The sequence below is a fragment of the Rhinichthys klamathensis genome, unplaced genomic scaffold, assembly GCF_029890125.1.
Source record: "Rhinichthys klamathensis goyatoka isolate OS25496 unplaced genomic scaffold, OSU_Roscu_1.1 h1tg000269l_1, whole genome shotgun sequence".
In the NCBI taxonomy this organism is placed as follows: domain Eukaryota; kingdom Metazoa; phylum Chordata; class Actinopteri; order Cypriniformes; family Leuciscidae; genus Rhinichthys; species Rhinichthys klamathensis.
In genome coordinates, this window is record NW_026606789.1 from 336993 (window position 1) to 358417 (window position 21425).

Consider the following 21425-nt stretch of genomic DNA (forward strand, 5'->3'; position numbering starts at 1 on the left):
TTCAAATTGCGCAAATTGAAATTGCGAATTGAAAATACGCCCAATGGAAACACGTCAATTTCGCAAAAACTCCCATTTATCGCAAAAAAACGTTACGCTTGCATTATTACAAATGAAAAAAAGACTATCTAGTATGGAAGCCCGTCTCATATACTGATAATTTATTAATGTTATTCACCGCGGAATGTGCCATGTTTGCTGTGATGCATTTACACGGCTTTGACCAGCGGATGTCGCTAGCGTGGCCACTCCCTTCTGCTCCTCGACTGAATATAGGTCTATTTGACCTGTGCAGTGTGTGTGTGTGTGCGCGTGTGTTTGTGTGCGTGTGTGCATATGTGTGTGCGTGAGTGTGTGTGTATGTGTGCATATGTGTGTGCGTGAGTGTGCGCGCGTGTGTGTGGGTGCGTGTGTATGTGTGTGTGGGGTGTGTGGGGTGTGTGTGGTGTGCGTGCCTGTGGGGTGTGTGGCGTGCGTGTGTGCGTGTGTGGTGTGTGTGGGGTGTGCGTGTGTGTGGGGTGTGTGGTGTACGTGTGGGGGGTGTGCGTGCGTGTCTGTGGGGGGTGTGGTGTGCGTGTGGGGGGTGTGCGCGTGGTGGGGTGTGGTGTGCGTGTGTGTGTGGTGTGCATGTGTGTGGTGTGGTGTGCGGGTGTGTGATGTGCATGTGTGTGGTGTGCGTGTGTGTGGGGTGTGTGGTGTGTGTGTGGCGTGCGTGTGTGTGGGGTGTGGCGTGCGTGTGTGATGTGCATGTGTGTGGTGTGCGTGTGTGTGGGGTGTGTGTGGCGTGCGTGTGTGTGGGGTGTGGCGTGCGTGTGTGTGTGGCGTGTGTGTGGTGCGTGTGTGTGGGGGGTGTGTGGCGTGCGTGTGTGGTGTGTGCGTGTGTGTGGGGTGTGCGTGTCTGTGGGGGGTGTGGTGTGTGTGCGCGTGGGGGGGGGGTGTGGTGTGCGTGTGGGGGGTGTGCGCGTGATGGGGTGTGGTGTGCGTGTGTGTGTGGTCTGCATGTGTGTGGGGTGTGTGGTGTGCGGGTGTGTGATGTGCATGTGTGTGGTGTGCGTGTGGTGTGTGTGGGGTGTGTGTGGCGTGCGTGCGTGTGGGGTGTGTGTGGCGTGCGTGTGTGTGGGGTGTGGCGTGCGTGTGTGTGGTGCGTGTGTGTGGGGGGGGTGTGGCGTGCGTGTGTGGTGTGTGTGTGTGTGTGGCGTGCGTGTGCGTGGTGGGGTGCGGTGTGTGTGGTGTTGGGTGTGCGTGGTGTGCGTGTGGGGTGTGTGTGGTGTGGTGTGCGGGTGTGTGTGGTGCGTGTGTGTGGGGGGGGTGTGGCGTGCGTGTGTGGTGTGTGTGTGTGTGTGGCGTGCGTGTGTGTGGTGTGCGTGGTGGGGTGCGGTGTGTGTGGTGTTGGGTGTGCGTGGTGTGCGTGTGGGGTGTGTGTGGTGTGGTGTGCGGGTGTGTGGGGTGCGTGTGGCGTGCGTGTGGGGTGTGTGTGGCGTGCGTGCGTGTGGGGTGTGTGGCGTGTGTGTGGTGTGCGTCTGTGTGGTGTGTGCGTGTGTGTGTGGGTGGTGTGCGTGTGTGGGGGGGTGTGGTGTGGTGTGCGTGTGTGTGGTGTGCGTGTGTGGGGCGTGCGTGTGTGGTGTGCGTGTGAGTGCCTACCTGTAATTGCGTGTGTATGTGGAAAGTTAGGTAGAATTAGTTAGCTAGCTAGTCTTTGTGTGTGTGTGTGTTTCTGTGTATGTGTCTGTGTGTAAAATTAGGTAGAAAGTTAGGTAGCAGCAAAAAGTAAGGTAGAACAGTTAGACTATGTGTATTAGCATGTAGATACAATGGGTTATCCCACCAGTCACTATTGTTGCCGGTGACATGTTTGTGAGTTCTATGAACACATTAAACAAAGTTGAGTAATTGCAAATGCATATATCAATACTAGACACCTTTAACATGATGTGTACCAAAAATCTATGTCCTATCTTTATGTTAACATACTTTACTAATCTATTCTTTGGGAGCTTTCTTGCTGCCATCCTCTTCTCTTGGCAGAAACAGGAAATAAACAGCTCTGGTCATGTGACAATTTACAGTAAACATGCGACACTGCACATATTTCACTGAGACCACAGAGACCCTTTATTATTTCAATATCTGCTGGAAATGCATTGATAGATCATTCAGTAACATTTTTATAGATCAATAGGCTATGTTTTAAAAAATGTCTCATTGTACATCATATCTTATGCATATTATATGAACAGAAAAGTGACTTTATTTAAAAGTATTGTGGTTAAATATTAGATAGATATTTAAAATAGTAGATTTCCGATCAAACTCCACTCACTTCCGTTTCTGTGGCCGTGGTTTTGAAACTGCTGGTGCTGCGGTATGACACATCGGTAACGCCCTCTTCAGACGGAAAATTTCTTCATGAGAATCAAGATCTTTCTCCACCCTTCCCTTATCTAATTTCCTGCAAGTTAAACGGGCTTTATATGCCTCTGAATCAAACACAGAACATTGAGAAAGATCTTAAACACCTAAAGGTAAGTAAGGATGCTTAAAACAAGGATTTTCACTTCTCTGAGTAACTTAGCTAACGTTATAACTTACCTAACGTTACCACGACCGCTTGAAAAGAGGTTATAATAAACAAAAAAACATTGATATTTGTTATTGTATGTGTGTCAGCTGTCGGGTTAGATTTGGGTTTGGGCTATGGACTGTGAACCATGCTGTGAACGGATTTAGTCTCTGACGGAACAGAGGAGAAAGGAAGCTCAAGTGATCACGCACTTCCGCGCTTTGCCTAACATATTTTTTAGTGTTACGCTTAGCCTATAAAAAGTCGATTGAAGCTTGGTTAGTTAACTAAACCTATTTTATTCATTCGGTTAAATCATGGGCATAATATGACGTTAATATTTCAAACCTGTCTTGATTGTTATGCTAGCCGCTAACAGGCTAACAGAACCAGGTTGTGTTGATGTGAATCTTTTGTGCCTGTTTTGTTGTAGAGAATGCTAGTGTTAACTTTTGATTATTCAAAAATACATATTTTAAAAGTGCATTTCTTTACGCCATGACGCTAAAATGTCTTTTTTGTTTATTTGGTGCAGAAAACAAATAACATTGGCCTTGATTAAGGCTGACATTCACCGACATTAACAAGATGGGATGCAAGGTGTTGTGGCTCAGTGTTGCTCTCATTCCGTATCTTATGATCTGTGAACATGTCCGAGGTGAGTATCTATCTATCTATCTATCTATCTATCTATCTATCTATCTATCTATCTATCTATCTATCTATCTATATATATATATATATATATATATATATATATATATATATATATATATATATATATGTGTGTGTATATATCGTTAGTGAACTACGATTTAGTTTCAGGTTTTACAGTCGGTGCGTCCCATTGCGAGTACTTATATGCTGTTTTATAGTATACAATGTGCGAGTAGTGTGTTCTTAAAGGGATAGTTCACCCAAAAATGAAAATTAGCCCATTATTTACTCACCCTATAGGGCTGGGAGATATGGCCTAAAAAAAAAATCCGATTTACGATTTAAATCGATTTTTTCCCCCCTACTTAAAATCAATCTGCAGATGACAAAGAAATTGTTCAAAACAAGTTTTAACTTAATTTTTTTTTATTTTCCCTTTTGGGATTTAATCTGGATTCCCCCCTTGGGGTTAAAGTGCAATCAGAAACAACCAGCCAAAAAGACAAGATGGCAGGCCCTGCCTTTGTAAACCGTGAAAATGTAACATAACATAACGTAACATAACATAAAATGGGTGGATTGAGATTGGGAGGATCTGTAAAAAAAAAAAAAAAAAAACTTGCATCACAATAAGTGTATTGTGATTGTCAAAACATTTGGTAACTAAACAGAATTTTAGTGTAGTTTTAGTGACAACATAATGTTTACATGTACCATACAATGGTACAATGACTGGTATGCTACTGTTTTTATTATTGCTTGACACAAATTTCACAAATTCAATTCAATTTTTGTGATTTGATTCTGATCTTGATTCAATATCGATTCATTTGGATAAATATTAGGTACAGTAGATACGTTACTGTGTTATGTTAATTTTTCGCCCAAAAAAAATCTCACCTAATGCTGTAAACATACAGAGCCAGTCAGATGGTATTATTATTAAAGGTTAAAAATAACATCTTAAATTAAATACAATGCATTTTTTTATAATAACAACGTTATAATATTTTAATTATATAGGTAAAAATATAATAAATATGTAATATAGTTATCATATTTAGCAAAATACTCCTCTCTATAGCAATTTTTTAAGTCCAACTAACGTGCTATGGTCATTAAATGGCTTTCCTGAGTTAAATGTAACGTTAAGTGACATTGTTCTCCAGCTGTTTTATGGACCTCTTTCCGCGATTGAAAAACACTGATCGATCTATTTGATTACATTTCGGTAATTTGAACTGTATCTTTCAAATTACCTATTGATCATTCGTGTTTATTTACTGTTAACTAGTAGTAAAGAGTAACAGATGATCGGTTCACGTACCGCTTGAACTGAGATGTGTCAGCGATCTGTCACGTCACATTTACAAGCGCCAAAACAGTGTTTATTGTTTGAATTTTGTTATTAAATTGACAGAATCTGAGAGCTGAGAATTTGTTTCATATCAATAGTAACCTTCTCTGTCTTGTCTGTCAGTGTCCTCTTTGCTTCGGGATTTTTCTCTGCATTAGAAAATGGATGTGTGGCGTGAGAGCGTGTAAAAAGAGTTGATAAAAATTCTTGAGTTGGCAGCCCTGGATGTTAAAGCAACACTAAGTAAGATTTTTTACCTTAAAATAATGCGTCATGGCATAGCGTAAATATCAGCAGTAGCTATGTCGCATTACTCGCATAAGTGGAATAAGCGCTTTACACTTAAAGGTATAGCGGAGGATTTTCTTTTTCCGGGTGGGTAGTCTATACTATTGGTCCACCTAAGTGTCAATCATTCTGGTGATATGTTTACGTAAGGCGGTCGTACGTGCTCGTCCCGATGTAGTTTTCGCTTTCTGCGCATGCGCGCTTTCAGGTGTATTATGTGTGATGAGTTACGGTTTCAGCCATTTCTTTGAAAATGGCTGAGGGTCGAAAGAGAAAAAATGTATACGAAGTGTATGATAAGAAGAGAAAGGCCGCAGACCAGACCAGAGTGATTTTGGGTGAATATTTCACACGCTGGCGTGCGATAAAAGCACAGGTTGGGCTTCCCACTGATGCTGCAGTCGCGAAGATTCTACTAGACAGGTAAAGTTTGTCATGCTATTTGGAGAAATCCATTTAAAATCACTGCTAGTAAAAGTTAATGTAAGCTATGATTACCGATGCTAGCCCTGGCACAAGTCATGCAAATAGAGTGTTGCGCATGTGCATTTTTAAAAAAATTGGAGAGGGCGGGTCTTCTCTAAAATTCGGAAAGATCCTCCGCTGTACCTTTAAGTGGAATCCGTATGTTCGTTTGGCCTGAAGCTAGTTATTTTACTTTATAAAGTTTTAAATATGGATATTTTTAAATCGCTTCGCTTCAGAATAGGGATGCATCGATCCGATACTCAGTATCGGTATCGGCTCCGATACTGACATTTTTGCAGGATCGGGTATCGGTCAGACGAGGCCGATCCAAATCCGATATTGTGCGTATTATTGTGTTATTGTTAAGCCCCACAAAAGACACAAAACATTATAAAGCACCATAACGTTTTCGTGCACTATCTTATGTGTTCTGAAGCCATTATATAGTATAATGTGAGATATAAATTAATATTTAAGTCATTAAATTCAAGATCACGTAAACTTTTTCCCTCCACTGCGGCTGTCAGTCATTCTCCATTCAGCATCAAACAGCGCGTCGCGTTCGGTTACGACAGCAACACGATGAAACTCTCTCCAAGATGATTCAGTGTTACTATTATTATACTTGATCTGTAGATAAAGCTCTATGGTTTAGCATAAAACAACTTTATATTGCTGGACTTTATTGCTGTAACTAAATCATGTTACTTTCTACCGGGTGTCTAGATCGCAACACTAGAGTAGAGTCAGAGCACTATAATTGTTCTTCACGCGCACAGTAACTGAAATTTAAAACTGTTAAAAGAAAAGGCTCAATAAACTATTGCATAGATAGATACTGTTTATAATACACTACGCATCGATATGTCTTTCCTTTGTGCTTTGAACTTTTCAATGCGGACTCGGAGAGCTGTGACTCCGTGTTGCTTCAAGCACATCATTCTGCGCTCGGGATGCGCATAAGCGCTGTGTGCCGCACTGTATTGGAGTCTTTCATAATCATTCATATCATACTACTTTTGCGCAATGAAAGATTATTAATAGCCTTTCTTGTTCTGTCCTATCTATCATATGTTGCTGCCTCATTAAACAGCTGTGCTATACATTTAAAACATGTCTCAATTTTATAGTAGCCTATACAGGCTATATATAATAATTTATCTTTTTGATTTTTGTTATCTTGTTTTTCATTAATGTATTTCACAACAATACAAAGAGCAATGTGTAACGTTTGACCAGTGTTCAGATTTTATACAATTATTGTGCACTCGTGATTTTTCTAGACTATATTTTACTGCTGAATTATCCACTAATCTAGTTTATAATAGCATTTTTGTCACAGATTATGATCATATATTTTTTGGATTTGTTGTTTTTCTTTAAAATGAAGTTGTCTGTATTAAGTAGATTGTGTTTAACACACAAAAGAGTGATTATCAGTTCAACACAGAGATATAGAAATTCTACTTGATTTAAAAAAAAAACTGCACTGGTATCAGATTGGTATCGGTATCGGCCGATACTCAGAATTTTGGTATCGGATCGGTTTTGAAAAAGCGGTATCGTTGCATCCCTACTTCAGAAGGCCTTTATTAGCCCCTGGAGCCGTGTGGAGTTTGTTTATGATGGATAGATGCACTTTTATGGACTTCAAAACAGAAATGGCCATTCACTGCCATTATAAAGCTTGGAAGAGGCAGGACATTTTTTTTATATAACTCCGATTGTATTCGTCTGAAAGAAGAATATTATACACCTAGAAAGATTTTAGTCTGTTGATCGTGTGAATGAGAAGTGATCTCATCATAGCAACGCAATTTCTGCACTCTCACGAATGCTTTCATCAATAACAATACAAACACGATTTAAATACAGTAAGAGCTTCGTTGTGCAGTGTAACAGCATCATTGATTTCATAACGAGTTTGGGCAAGTGTCCAGAAACTCGCGCTGTGTGATTGACACAGCTTGGGTGATTGGAAAGGGAGTGTTCTTTGATCGCTTTTTGTATATAATTTAATCACCGTTTAAATAAAGATTATTTTCATCGCAACGATGTAAAGTTGATCGTTTAGTCACTAGCTTGATTTGCTGATGCATGAACAGTATTGAACAATTTTGAGAGAAAGATAATCTATCTGAGCTTGAATAATTACACATCAGAGATCACTGATCACAGATCAGGCATTAGAATAAACATGGTTACTTGCATGTTTGTGGCGTTGCTGGCAGATCCATATCGTAAAAGTCTGTTTGCAAAGTCTGCTTCGAAATTGTGACTACCAAATAATTCACAGTGAAATGCAGCAAATACAAACAAATAATGCACTGCTGAGACATTCACATTATAGAAAACCACCCACCACTTTCCTAGCATTAGGATCGTTTGGAAGGTAATGGTATTGATATTCCAAGGCGTTGATATTCTTCTGCGAAGGCGGTCTTTTTCTGCCCTATGACGTCACCTTTTTTGAGATCCTGTCGTTTTCTAGCCTTGGTTTCAATAAAAGCTATTTTTTGGAATAACACGGAAGTTTTTAGTTTTGAAACTTACAGGATATTTTTATAGTATAACGACCTCTTAACTGTCAAAAGATCAAGGAAAATTTGAATTCTCAGTTCATGGCCCCTTTAAACCTGATTAAAAAAAGATATATATTTAATGTTATCCGTGTTATATTTAATCTGCAATAACAATGTGGACTTTTATAAAGATCCATTTGGCCATTAACTTTTAAATGCATCATTATGCATTAATATGAGGAGAGTTCTCTGCATGAAAGACCTGCGACTGCAGATCCACGTGCTACTGAATTTCTTTCCGATACGTTAGGAAATGAAATTAAATGAAATGTGGAGGATTGGTCATCAACGTAATTACTTATTCAAAGTAGGTACCTACTCAAGAGTATGCGATTTCAGACGCAGCCCATGCATTCAATTGTCATAGTTTTAATTGCATAGCGAAGGGGGAGGGGCTATCAGACACCGATGTTGCATGACAAAATAAACTTTTAAAATTCATACACTACACGATTGAGTACGTAGTGCATAGTGTATAGTGCGTCAGTTGGGACAAAACACAGGTTTTTGTTTTTCATGAAACAGGCAAGATAATATCCTCCCTTTTTCTACACTTTATGAGTGAATTATGGGAGTAACTTCCATAGAACTGTAAACAATCAGATACTGGCAATAAACTTGTTTAAAGCTTAAAACTCTTTTGCAAAAACGGGTACAATGAGGTGACATTATTATACTTTCAGCAGACCATGAATAACCCCAAAATCTCAAGGTCTTTGAAGAGTCATTGTCGAGCAATATTATGGGTCAAATATTACAGTAAGAAATAGGAATATTTAAGTCTATATTTTTATGTAACATAATACACATTTATCAAATTTTCCATCATTAATTGAAACATTGACAGACATTTCAAAATGCTCTGTTGTATTTTGTCAGGTAACAAATACTATATTTTCCTGCTTCAGACACATTTTGTTAACACACTTCAACACTGCTGTTAGGGATTAGAAGTGAAAAGGGGCATAAGTTGGGTTTCAAAGTCTGTCTGAAAAAGGGAAACTGTCGTGAATGCGGAGAAAAGCGAGAGATTCTTAATGCATTCCAGTGAATTGTTCATGGGATATTGTTTATTTAATCTGGAGAACAGACCACATGAGCACTGTGTATTTTGTCTTTTTGATGTTGTTGTTACAGTGCTAAAGTAAAAGAAAATAATCGGAACATAGTGAACTGAAAAAAACTCTATTCTTGTGATGCCAATGTCCTACGGATAAAAATAAAGCATGATGGAAAATTTACTTCAGTCAATCTGACAGATGAGGATTATTAGTAGCACCTACTAGAATTGATTTGTTTGTCCTTTTGAGTGACACGATTCAAAATCGAGTGCCATCCATTTTTTTTAAATGCAATAGGTTTGTTCAAAAAAGGTGGATCACTTTTCCATTCTGAGAGTTGTGTAAAACTGTAATATAATAATAGAAAAGGGCACATTGTAAATTCATTCACACGCATGTATAACCTAGTAGCATAATGTTGATACTAGCAACTGATAATGCTTTGCAAACAAAAGTTTAAGCCTAAAGCTTGATGGTCATATGTTGCTACTATACACAGAATTAACCGAATTCTTCACTGTAAACACGGCAAACGCACACATGACTTCCATTTGCAAAATTATTTTACTTTTATATTGGCCTTCAACAATTTCATCAAGTTCAAAGACCCATTGACATCAGGCCGTTAGAATGCCATATAGGCCAGCTCTTCTTTGTTGCCCTTATAATGCTGTCAGAACCATAGACAGTAAAAGAAATGGACAGAGCGATCTCATTGGAACTCAGTTGAGACAGTTGAAGCCCACTTTTAGCGATTTTTGAGCACTTCCGTTCCTGACGCGCAGACTCAGACCGACTCAAACTAAGCTTGATGACGTGAGCAACCTGTCTGACAGACGTGAATCTTCTAGTAGCTGTGCGTGAAAACGGCCAACGTTAATCTGGCAGAGACGGGGAACTTGAGCAAAGAGTTCTTTGGCGTGAGTGAGCAGGAGTAAGTATTCCGTTGCTTTTATGGACTCATTATCTATGGGCTTCTCCCTTGACGGGACGTCCCCCCGATTGCCTGCGAGCTTCTCCTGCTGTCTGTACGGTAATTTCTGTACAGCGCGACAGAGAGTCGAGTGGTTATGACGCAATCGTTAGCCTATTTTTACTAAATCTGTTTCTACGGGGCCATAATGTAACATAGAAGGTAATGGAGCCCTTTATACATTGTCGTGTTTCTTTAGAAATAAATAATGGACAAATGGAGTCTTTAAACGCCTCAGATGTAAAGTTATTCGCTGTCAAAGTGACGCCAAAATGAATGGGAGTCAATGGAAATGCTGACGCAAGTGAAGTTCTGCTACAACATGGCGGCACCCGGCCGGCTTCAACTTCCGGTCGATGGATTACCCCCTTGGTCAGAACCAACCGTGCCGCACAAGTGCTGAAAAGTGAAGCCAGTGTCTCGATCGCCCCCCGATGGCTGGTCCCAGTATAGGTTATAAAGCCCGCCTCCCCATGAAGTCTAATGGACGCGATGGAAACTAAACAATCAAATTACACTTCAAATACATTTTTTCAAAGAGGTTTTCTGTCATTTTAAGTAGTTTTTATCACGCTGATTTAAGTTTGTGTTCGTTTCTTTAAATAAGTTTGGTCTCTTAGTTAGTTATTTGATGCTATAAAAACGGGAAAGTTACGTCATGATTGACAGCTGTGATTGACCGCTTCTCTAAAGGAAGTAGTCACTGAGGCACCAACTGACTTTTTTTCTTTCTTTTTTTTTGAGAGGAGAATGGAGCTTCAACTTTAATTTCTACATGTCCATAACTGATTTTCACACAATAAATTTTGTATTAACCGTTTCTGTGGGAGTGAGGGCAGGACCTTGATATCACGGCTTTACTTCCTGCTCACTACTGCGTGGACTCGGGTCCTGCGTTACTACTGCGCAGAACCAGGTCCCAAAATCAGCGCAAGATGTCAGCGCCATATTAGGCCTTTGGCGGCTTCACTTTTCACCAGTGGAAGAGAGTGAAGTGGCATCATCCATCTTTTTTTATAGTCTATGGTCAGGACTGATTTAATCATGACCTTAGGGCTGGGCGATAAAACGATAACGATAATTATCGCGATATAACTTTTCTCGATAAAACGATATCAAGAGGTCGATAAATGTTCGATAATGTTTATGCGCCAAAAGCGGAACGAAACTCATTTGAACCGCGCGCGCCTCACGGTCTGTTTATCCGCTCGGCTCAAAGTCCAAACGGCAGCGCGCGCGAGCTCACTAGACTAGAGCAGAGCAGACGCGTTTACTCTGATCGTCTCGCTCACGAGATCCAGTGAGAAGCGCTTGAGTTCAGCGAAGAACACAAATGTTTAAAGGGCAGATGAAACACCGCTGACAAACAGGAGAAACACTGCGCGCAACGATACAGTCAGAATCTGAATTGATACTGAATCCATTTAGCCTACCATGGATTTACTGTAAGGTTAGCCTAGTAATATTAACTGCACCATGAAATGTGGTATACATATTGAATTGTATAATATTATTAATGTAGACAATGTATTAAATGACTAATGGAATATAATTATAGTATTTAATAATGTATTTAACTGTTAGGCTACTGTTACCATAGAAACCATAAAGTTACATTTTGCCATGATAGTGAGGTGCTATAAGTTAGGCTTTGCCTGGTTTTATCTGTGGTTATCATGATCTAAATGCATGATACTGGATGACCAATGGTTAATTTTAATAAAACTCAAACAGTCAGAATATTACATTTTACCAAATTAAACAGATGTTACTGTTTTTGTTAATGAACATAAATTTAACAGAGTAGTATTAGCTTGAGTTAGGATGCCGATTTACTGTCAACTCACTGTCAAATATGCATTTCGAGACAAAACATGTAATTTGAATATTGCAGGCTGCACTGCAAACTGTGCTGAAGAAATATTTTTCTATTCAGATATTAATTTTATTAAGGAAAAATTACAAATGTTTGAATGTTCTACCTCAGATTTGTGAAATGTTCACCTGTTTGGCAAGTGTTTGTAATGATATGTTCTGACAATAAAGAGTTAAAACCACAATTAACGCTCTGGTTTATACAACTTTCACTTAGGAGCAAAAATCTGCCTTTAAACTTGAAAGAAATAAAGATTTGACATTTATCGTGATAATTATCGATATCGACTGATATAAAAAAAATATCGTGATAATTTTTTTGGCCCATATCGCCCAGCCCTGCATGACCTTAACCAGCAGATGTGTTTTTGTCCACAGTTCACAAATAATTGTGTAACCTTAATACATTTAGCAACGATAACAGTGCTATATTAATTAACTTCAGCACTTGATTAACCAAGTTGCAGTTATCAACATCGTTGTCTAAAATCTGCTTTAGTTTCAGTATTTGAGAGAGGCCAAATGTTTTAAAATCTTGTAACCTTTGACTATTTAAAAGGAAAAAAATTATATATAAGCATATGAAGAAGCCTTGTGATTTAATTTCAACAGCACATCTTCTTTAAGTCATATTGAAGTATTGAATATGAAATAGTATAAATAGTATTGCATCAGATTACTTTAAAGTATATCTTTTGTTTATTTCCACAGCACAATGTACACAGCCTTCTTTTGCATCAAGGAATGTCATCTTGTCAGAATCTTATCTCTCGACTCAAAGTTTCCCAGATGGATCAACCGTAACATTTGAGTGTGGAATTGGGCATAAACCAGTAAACTCAAGAGCATCTAAATCTGCTACTTGTGAGAGAAACCAGTGGACAAGTCTGGAATTAGAGTGCACAAGTATGTACTATCAATATTATTATTTTTTGAGTCCCCTACATTTGTAATTTTCCCTAAAGTGCCTTTGAATGTTTTTTAAAATTGATATGTGAAGGATTGGTCAGCAAGCCCTTAAATGGCTTATATTCATAAGCAGTTCCTTTATAGTGAGGCAACACTAAAGATAATTTTTCAATATTTTCAGAAGTATGTGAAAACCACCAAATCTCAATAAGTCAATAATATCTTTAAACCTTTACAGAAAAAACCTGTGGGAGTCTTCCAGATTTTGATAATGGGAGATATGAAAGAACTGGGAATTTATTTGGTGACAAAGTTACAGCGGTTTGTAACACAGGGTAAGTGAAACCAATAAATCAGTTTCTTTGTGCTGTTTTAACCATGTATTTAGATTTAGATGTGCTGTGATTTGGTAAGATGATGATCTTTCTCTTTTTTTCTCCAGATACATGTTAGATGGATTGATAAAAGACAGATGGTGCCGAGATCAGGGATGGGATGGCAGAGATCCTGTCTGTGAAGGTGAGGTTTTTATCTTAAATTTGAATGAAATATGACATTGAAGAGCACTCATTTATTCAGAACCATTCATGATGAGTATACACAATTGTTATATGCTCTTCACTTTGTGATGCATCTGAAAATAAGTATTTATTCACCAGAATTTTTTCTCTTTAGTGGTGAAATGTAAGGCACCTCCAGCCATAGTAAATGGACAGCTTGAAGATGTGCCTTTGGACAGTTATGATTATTTACAGGCCGTGTCCTACAGATGTAACAGTGGGTTTAGTCTTATTGGAAATTCAGCACTTCATTGTTCTGAGAATGGGACGTTTAAACCAGATCCGCCAAAATGTATGGGTAAGTTAAACAGCCAGTCAAGAGATGAAAAAAGAACTTGTAAGCTGCTTCTTTTTTTTCTGTTGATGAATAAAATGTTTAATGAATAATATAATGTATTTTACATAAACTTTTATTCTTTTTTTTTTCAGATGGGTGCCCAAAGCCTGAAATTTCACACGCAACTAGAATCGGTGGAAGATCACCCCCCTACAAACTGGGACACTTTATAGATTACAAATGTGATGATGGCTTTTCAATGAAAGGAGACTTCCATATTGTGTGTGGATCAACAGGATGGAACCCTGAACCACCAAAGTGCATTGGTAAGACTAAAATGATTTTATTATTGCATGACTGCAAACCATTTTATCTCCTAGTGATGTCACTCTGTTTAAAGGAGTAGCTCACCCAAAATGAACATTAATTTACTTGTCATTGTTAAGAAAGTCTTGAGCTTTTAGTCTAGCTGACTATCACATTTAGAGGGCTTCTTTGGGATTGGGGTCCCATGGGACCAACGGTACACAGAAGTCACAGTTCGGTTCATACCTCGGTTCAGACATCACGGTTCGGTACGAGTTCGGTACAATGGAGGGAAAAGCAAAACAAAAATGCAGAAGGCAATTTTTTTTTATTGTGCATGTCTCAGGCTGTACCACCTGACCTAGTGTATTACTACATTTGAGTAATTCATGTAATTAATATATTACTATTGGACCATTTTTTCTCTCTCTCTCTCTCTCTCTCTCTCTCTCTCTCTCTCTCTCTCTCTCTCTCTCTCTCTCTCTCTCTCTCTCTCTCTCTCTATCTCTATCTCTATCTCTCTATCTCTCTCTATCTCTCTCTCTCTCTCTGTCTCTCTCTCTCTGTGTGGGGGGACTGGATTAAAGGAAAATAAATGTCTTAAGCCTTGCATTTTTTAAATAAGTTTTATTAATAAAGTAAAGGCATAGAACCAGTTTATTTGTAGTGTATTGACAATAGTTTAATTAGTTTATTAATTAAATTAATAAAAAGACAAAAAGATCAATATATTTGTTTTCCTTAATTTTTTATTTAACTTTATTCTCATCTGAATTATAATTTATTTCTGTATAAAATAATACTACCATTAAACACATTTTTTTTTTTTTTTTTTTTTTTTATCAATGTAGAATGTATAACTTTTTGTTTGAGGACAAGAAATGAAAACCAATGCAATATGATGAATGTCCAAAAGATTGCTCCCACAGACTGTTTTTAAATGGGTTGGATAAATAGATAAGATAATAACAGTTGTCATGACTCATGAATGTTTTGCTGGTCAAACGGAGAAGATATATAGTTCAGATTTTTTCCCCTCCCGTTTATCTACAGCTCAGATCTAGAATTCTGAAGTGAAATAAAGTGGCGCTATAATAATTTTTTTATGAATTAACCAGAGCATGAGAGATAGCGCGCGCGCAAGTGAGTAACCTAATATTGAAGCTTGTTGGTTTAATTAATTGTAACTGACTGGGAAACCGAAGTTTTTCCAAACTTGCGATGGGTGAAAAAAAAAAAAAATCGCTTGGGTCCCCTCTATTTGCCGTGTAAAAAGAAAGGAGTCAACAAATGAAGTTCACGCAGTCGCTCAGTAACATTCTCTTCCTCCATAGCAATCTGTAGTAGGCTAGGCCAATTGATTCATTATTTTTTTTATTTAAGTAAAAATACACATCATGAAATACAACGCCAAGAAATCCCCAAAAAGTGTCAGTGAACTTTCTTCACTACCTTCTTGTTACGACAAACACAACAGATATGTTCACCTCAGAGAATAAGGAACATGGATTTGATTTGTTTTTGTTAATCTTGATTTCTCACAAATTGTGTGTTTTTCTGGGTGTCTCATGAACGCGCAGTCGAGCACAGACCATCGGCCAAGGTCATGATTTTCGTTAAATAAATGTAATATCGTATATATGCCACATGTAATCATTCTGTGATACTTTTGCGTCTTTTTGCAAATGCATGGAGCATATATTCTCTGGCTCTGTAGTCATTGTCCGACTCAGGTTCGAACTGAACACCGCTACTGACAGTTTCTGACATTTTCAGTGTGTGAGATTGTCCTGTTTTGTTGCCTGTATGAGCTCTTGAAGCTCCGCTCTATTCTTGAAAGGGGTGGGAGCTCCAGTTCATTTGCATTTAAAGGGACACACACAAAAACGGCACGTTTTTGCTCACCCCCAAAAAGTGGCAATTTCCACATGTTATAAAAAATTATCTTTATTATTATGATTTTGAGCTAAAACTTCACATACACACTCTGGGGACATCAGAGACTTATTTTACATCTTGTAAAAAGTGGCATCCGATGTCTCCTTTAACAGTTGATAGAAGTCTAATAAAAAAACTGTCCAAATGTGTTTGCGTGGTGCTAGTATAACTTTATCTTATGGTTAGTTTAGTTAAAGGGATAGTTCGCCCAAAAATGAAAATTAGCCCATGATTAGATCCAGGGATGGAAATTAACTTTTTTTGTCCACCTGCCACTGTGGCTGGTGGATTCCAAAATCTACCAGCCACTCAATGTTTTTACCAGCCACTTTCTTGTCTTTAACCGACAATGTGTAACTGCATTTGAAAATTAATACTACAAGATCTACAATACTTAGATAGCCGTTTATTCCATAGGGTAAAGTCTCAAGGTGTGCCTCCTCTAAAAGTGTCCGGGTGAAACGGCATGCTACTTTTATTTACCCGCCATGGTGGCTAGTAGGTGAAGCGAGTTTACCAGCCACAACACAAAATCACTAGCATTTGGCTGGTGGCTGGTGCTAATTTCCATCCCTGATTCGATCTTTCAGATGAATACAATCGGAGTAATATAAAAAAAAAAATGTCCTGGCTCTTCCAAGCATTATAACAGCTCCGGCGGGTTAATAAAGGCCTACTGAAGTGAAGCGATGCATTCGTGTATGAAAAATATCCATATTTAAAACTACGGCCGTACGCAAGTCGACTTATGCCAAAAGAGTAAAGGCCATTGCACACTGAGTCCGAAATTTTCGTATGCGTTTTTTCGTATTTGAGATTTGGTGGCTCTGAATTGTCAAAACATCATTCAAACACCATTCAAACTGATTGCTACGGATGCGAAAAACGCAGAAAATCGAACCCGATTCGATTTTTTTTATGACGGACGAAAGTTTCGGAGGCAGTGTGCAAGCGTTATTGACTTAACGTGAGGTCGTATTTATTTTTTAACGTGTGAAAATTTCGGATGCGAATTTCGGACTCTGCTTTGATGTCTCTCGCTCTCGCGGTTCAAACAAAAAGAGGTGAACTAATCATTTCTCTTTCCGGTACTGACAGCATAGCCTCTATGGGATTGACGGGAAGAATGAAAGACTAGGACCTGATCCTGAAGACTCGAGATTTACTAATCATTTCTCTTTCCGGTACAGACAACATAGCCTCTATGAGACTGATAGCAAGCAAGCAACTTTATTTATATAGCATATTTTTTAAACAACAGACGTTGCCCCAAAGTGCTTTACAGAATAATAACATGAAAGTCATACAACAAAACAGACATACTTTATTCAAAAGCTAAAGAAAATAAATACGTTTTTAAATAAGACTTAAAAGTTGTAATCGATGGAGCTGACCTCACATGGAATGGGAGACTATTCCAAAGTTTCGGACCTACCACGGAAAAAGCACGTCCTCCTTTTGATTTTAAATTTTAAATGATAGGAAGAATGAAAGACTCGAACCCGAAGACTTGAGAGATGAACTAATAATTTCTGTTTCCTGTACAGAACCCATAGGATGTTGCGCATGTGCAGTCAGCACAAAATGAACGAATCACTCTCTAAGACAACTCAGTAGTCCCGAGTCATATTAAAGATTCGTTCAAAATGAACAAATCATTTATGACCGACCCATCACTAGTTTATTGAGCCTTTTCTTTTAACAGTTGTAAACTTCAGATACTGTGTGCGTGAAGAACAATTCATAGTGCTCTCTACTCCAGTGTGATCTAACAGAGACCCGGGAGAAAGACTCATGATTTAGAAACAGAAATAAACTCCAGCAAGATAAAGTACTTTTATGAAAAACCATAGACCTTTTTCTACAAATAAAGTATAACAATAGGAACATTGATCTTGGAGTGAGTTTCCTTGTGTTACTGTCGTTAACCGAACACGACGCGCTGTTTGAATGCTGAATGGAGAATGACTGAGGACAGTGAGGAGAAATACATTTCCATTAACTTTAACGACTTAAATATTAATTTGTACCTCACTTTAAGCTATCGAATGGCTTCAGAAGTCTTGGAATATAGTGCACGAAAACTTTATGGTGCTTTACAATATTTTTTTATATCTTTAGTGGGGCTTAACAATAACAGAAAATAGTACGTACAATATCGAACATTACTGAGAAGCTGCAGGATTTTTGGGTGAAGAATCTCCCGAGCACTGCACTGCCTCGGGAGCGGGATTAAGAAAACAGTCCCGCCCAGGGCTCTATATCACATTCAAGTACCTCATGATACCTAAAATAGATTAAAATTAGACTAAAATAGTACTGGATCTGTTAATGGAGTTATGCATCAGATGACTAATTCATATTACTTGTTTTTCTCCACAGAGCATTGTAGCCTACCTGATTTTAGAGGAAATGTCACTTTAACAGAGAAATTCGACGCACACAAAAAATTCCCACTTGGATCCAAAGTAACATTTGAGTGCATTAGGGGATTTGAACCAGTTGACTCGACAGTGTCTAAATCAGTTACCTGTGAGGAAAACAAATGGACAGAACTGATCTTCACTTGCAAAGGTAAGTACTGCCATTAAATGTGTTCGAGATCTTTTTTTCTTTCTTTTGTGAAACACAAAGGGTGATGTTTAGCAGAAAGTAAATGGGGCTGAGACATGTGGAGCTCCAAATGATAAAACACCACCATAGAGGTCACCCATACAACAATATTTCAGATTTTGACAGCCATGAAAGTAAGCATGTTGGACACTTTGATAGAGCAGAAAGTTTTCAATGAATTATGCTTTTTAAATTTCATTCCTCTATTTTTATTTCAAGATGCCTTTGTGATCCGCTTTTTGTTTGATTTGCTGTTAGTAATAGTAGTTAACAGGTCATGTTAAATTATAAATATATTGTGATATATATGTGATATATGTTACACACACACACACACACACTAGGGGTGGGCAATATAAACAAAATCTTATATCACGATACGAGTCATTTTATTTCACGATAACGATATATAGAGGGAATGCATTAACGTCACTTCCCCGCCGGAACACGCCCCCCTCAGCGGGACTGAGTGGCAGAAGAGCTGCTGCGTGGCTGGAGTTAATAGGGGAAACCGCGTTAACGCGAGTAAAACAAACTATTATCAGTTTAAACTAAAAGTTGGACTCGATATAGTGTTCCTTACAACTTATCAAAGATCCAGTGATCCATGGATATTGACATGCAGCCAGGAATCGTGTTTCCTGACATTTATATGTGCCTGATTTCGACGCCGGGGAAATAAATGAAGACAATTTGCCTGTAAACTTTTTATATAAATACAATATAGATAGGTCTAAATCCGAGTGATCACTTACATTAATGTTATACTGTATATCATCATATCGTCCAGCCCTAAAACTTGTATAGTTTTTTGTCAGTGTTTATTTAAAAACATCCAATTATGCAGAATATAGTCTGTTCTGTAGCTTTTTGCAGTCTGTAAAAATATACAGTACCTCAGATTTCTGGTCAAATCTAGTTGTACAGTCAATCGCAAAGCTCTTTCCCGTTTTAGATGTGTTTTGTGTGATTTTCACGGCATTCACGCTGAAAACAAATGCTGCCGCTCAGTCTTTTTGCCACTTGTGGGCGTGACCGCATTCACTCCGGCCGACGGTGACGTCATGCGCATACCCTCTTAATCACAATATAATTATTTTAGCTTTAAATAAAATTATGATATCAATATTTTGATGCCATTGAAATGTCATAAACCTCATCACTAATTTCAATTTTACAAAAAAAAACTAATACTAGCCAAACTAACAAAAAATAAATAAAACTCAAGCTTACTGAAGCTAAGTAAACAATCAGTGATAAAATAGGAACAAAGAAACTAATTTCAAGCAATAGGACAAAAAAGCTACAATAGAACAGACACAAATTAAATAGACCTACCTGAAAAACTACATACATTTATACTTATTAAAGTTACAAAAGTGATTCAGTCAAGACCCGAGCAATGAGATTCTGATGGCAGAGATCTTCTCTGTAAAAGTGAGGGTTTTTGTTTCTTAAATTTGACTGAAATGTGACATTGAAGAGCCCACATTTTTTTCTCTTTAGTGGTGAAATGTAAGGCACCTCCAGCCATAGTAAATGGAACACTTGAAGAGGAGCCTTTGGACAGTTATGATTATTTGCAGGCCGTGTCCTACAGATGTAACAGTGGGTTTAGTCTTATTGGAAATTCAATACTTCATTGTTCTGAGGATGGGACTTTTAAACCAGATCCGCCAAAATGTTTGGGTATGTACATCACATTTAAAATGCCAGTCAAGAGATGAAAATTGTTTTTTACTCATCAAAAGAAAAAAAAAGAAAAGAAATTGACGAGTAAACCGTTTAATGATTAATACAATTATTTTCAGGATAAGTAATTGTTTACATAATATATTGACACATTTCTAAAATACACTGACAAATTTATTGATTAATGACAATATTAATTTCATGCCTTTCAGTGCAAAATTAATATTTATTTACATCCCTATGATCTTTCATGGATCTCTGAAGAAAATTTTGAAAGTTTCTTCTCTCTCTCATGTTAAGCATATAAGAGTGTGATTTGTATTTCTGATATTATCTAGACTTCTTGAACTCCTATTTTTAGTTACCTAACCCAATGTCAATGTTACATGTTTGACTCTCAGCCCTACCTTCAACAACCACAACTGCCACGATAGTAACATCCAAGGCTCAACCTAAAGATAATGGTATTGCACTCTTTGAATCTATACTCCATTATAACATTTTTAGATACACATTTATATTCTCCAAATGTCCCTGTTTTAAAGAGTTAACGACGTAAAAATCCAGAAAGAGAGAGCTAAGAAACTTTCTGTAGTGGTGTCAATAATTGAGAAAATAGTGGCCTAAAACTTTGGACTGTACATTTTTAGAAAAATTTTTTAATCAAATTGTAAGTTTTCAGGGATGTCATTACAAAATTCTATACATAATATTATTATTATTATTAGGGGTAGGGATGTAAATTATCGATTAATTCATTAATCGTTAGTTGATCGACCTTATCGATCGATTAACGATTAACTGATAAGCGGCTATTTTCCTGAGAATGTAAATTTCTCACGGTATCAATAGTGTCTTTAACATAAAAAGCAAAATATTGCTTATATACTGAATAAAAATGCATGTTATATTGCTCAATTGATGTTTTATTGTAACAGTTGGGATACGGTACAGATAATGGCATTTATGTAGTTTTACAAAATAAATTATGCACAGAAAATTTAAATACATAAAAAATAATTGTGCACTGGCTCATCTGTTGCATGTGAAACATTAAGCAACATAAAATACATTTTAAATAAAAATCTATATGGGTAGGCTTAGCCTACACTATAGTAAGCCTACATATAATAATCTAAACTACTTGTATTCAAAACTTGAAACATTAGCAGCAGCACTTATAAATCCCCCTTGGTCTGAGAAAGGTCAAAGTAAAATTACTAGACCTGGAAACTTCAAATATAGAACTAAACACAACTTAAATCATCCCTGAGGAAGGTGACAGTAAAATTAGAGGGCAGAGTTTCCC

General features: G+C 37.8%; 1 protein-coding gene across 2 annotated transcripts; it reads left to right on the forward strand.

Moving 5' to 3' along the window:
- The first annotated feature begins 2404 nt into the window (after window positions 1-2404).
- Window positions 2405-20690, forward strand: LOC130102225 (membrane cofactor protein-like). 2 transcript variants are annotated; one of them, XM_056268198.1, is made up of 9 exons: window positions 2405-2522; window positions 3096-3218; window positions 12533-12727; window positions 12969-13065; window positions 13173-13249; window positions 13406-13588; window positions 13720-13893; window positions 18194-18385; window positions 20518-20690. In XM_056268198.1, exons 2-9 carry the CDS (start codon window positions 3149-3151, stop codon window positions 20673-20675), a joined length of 1146 nt encoding a protein of 381 aa, XP_056124173.1. In that variant the 5' UTR covers window positions 2405-2522; window positions 3096-3148; the 3' UTR covers window positions 20676-20690. The 2 variants fall into 2 exon arrangements, with proteins under 2 accessions (XP_056124173.1, XP_056124175.1); XM_056268200.1 differs by lacking the exon at window positions 18194-18385.
- Window positions 20691-21425: the final 735 nt, after the last annotated feature.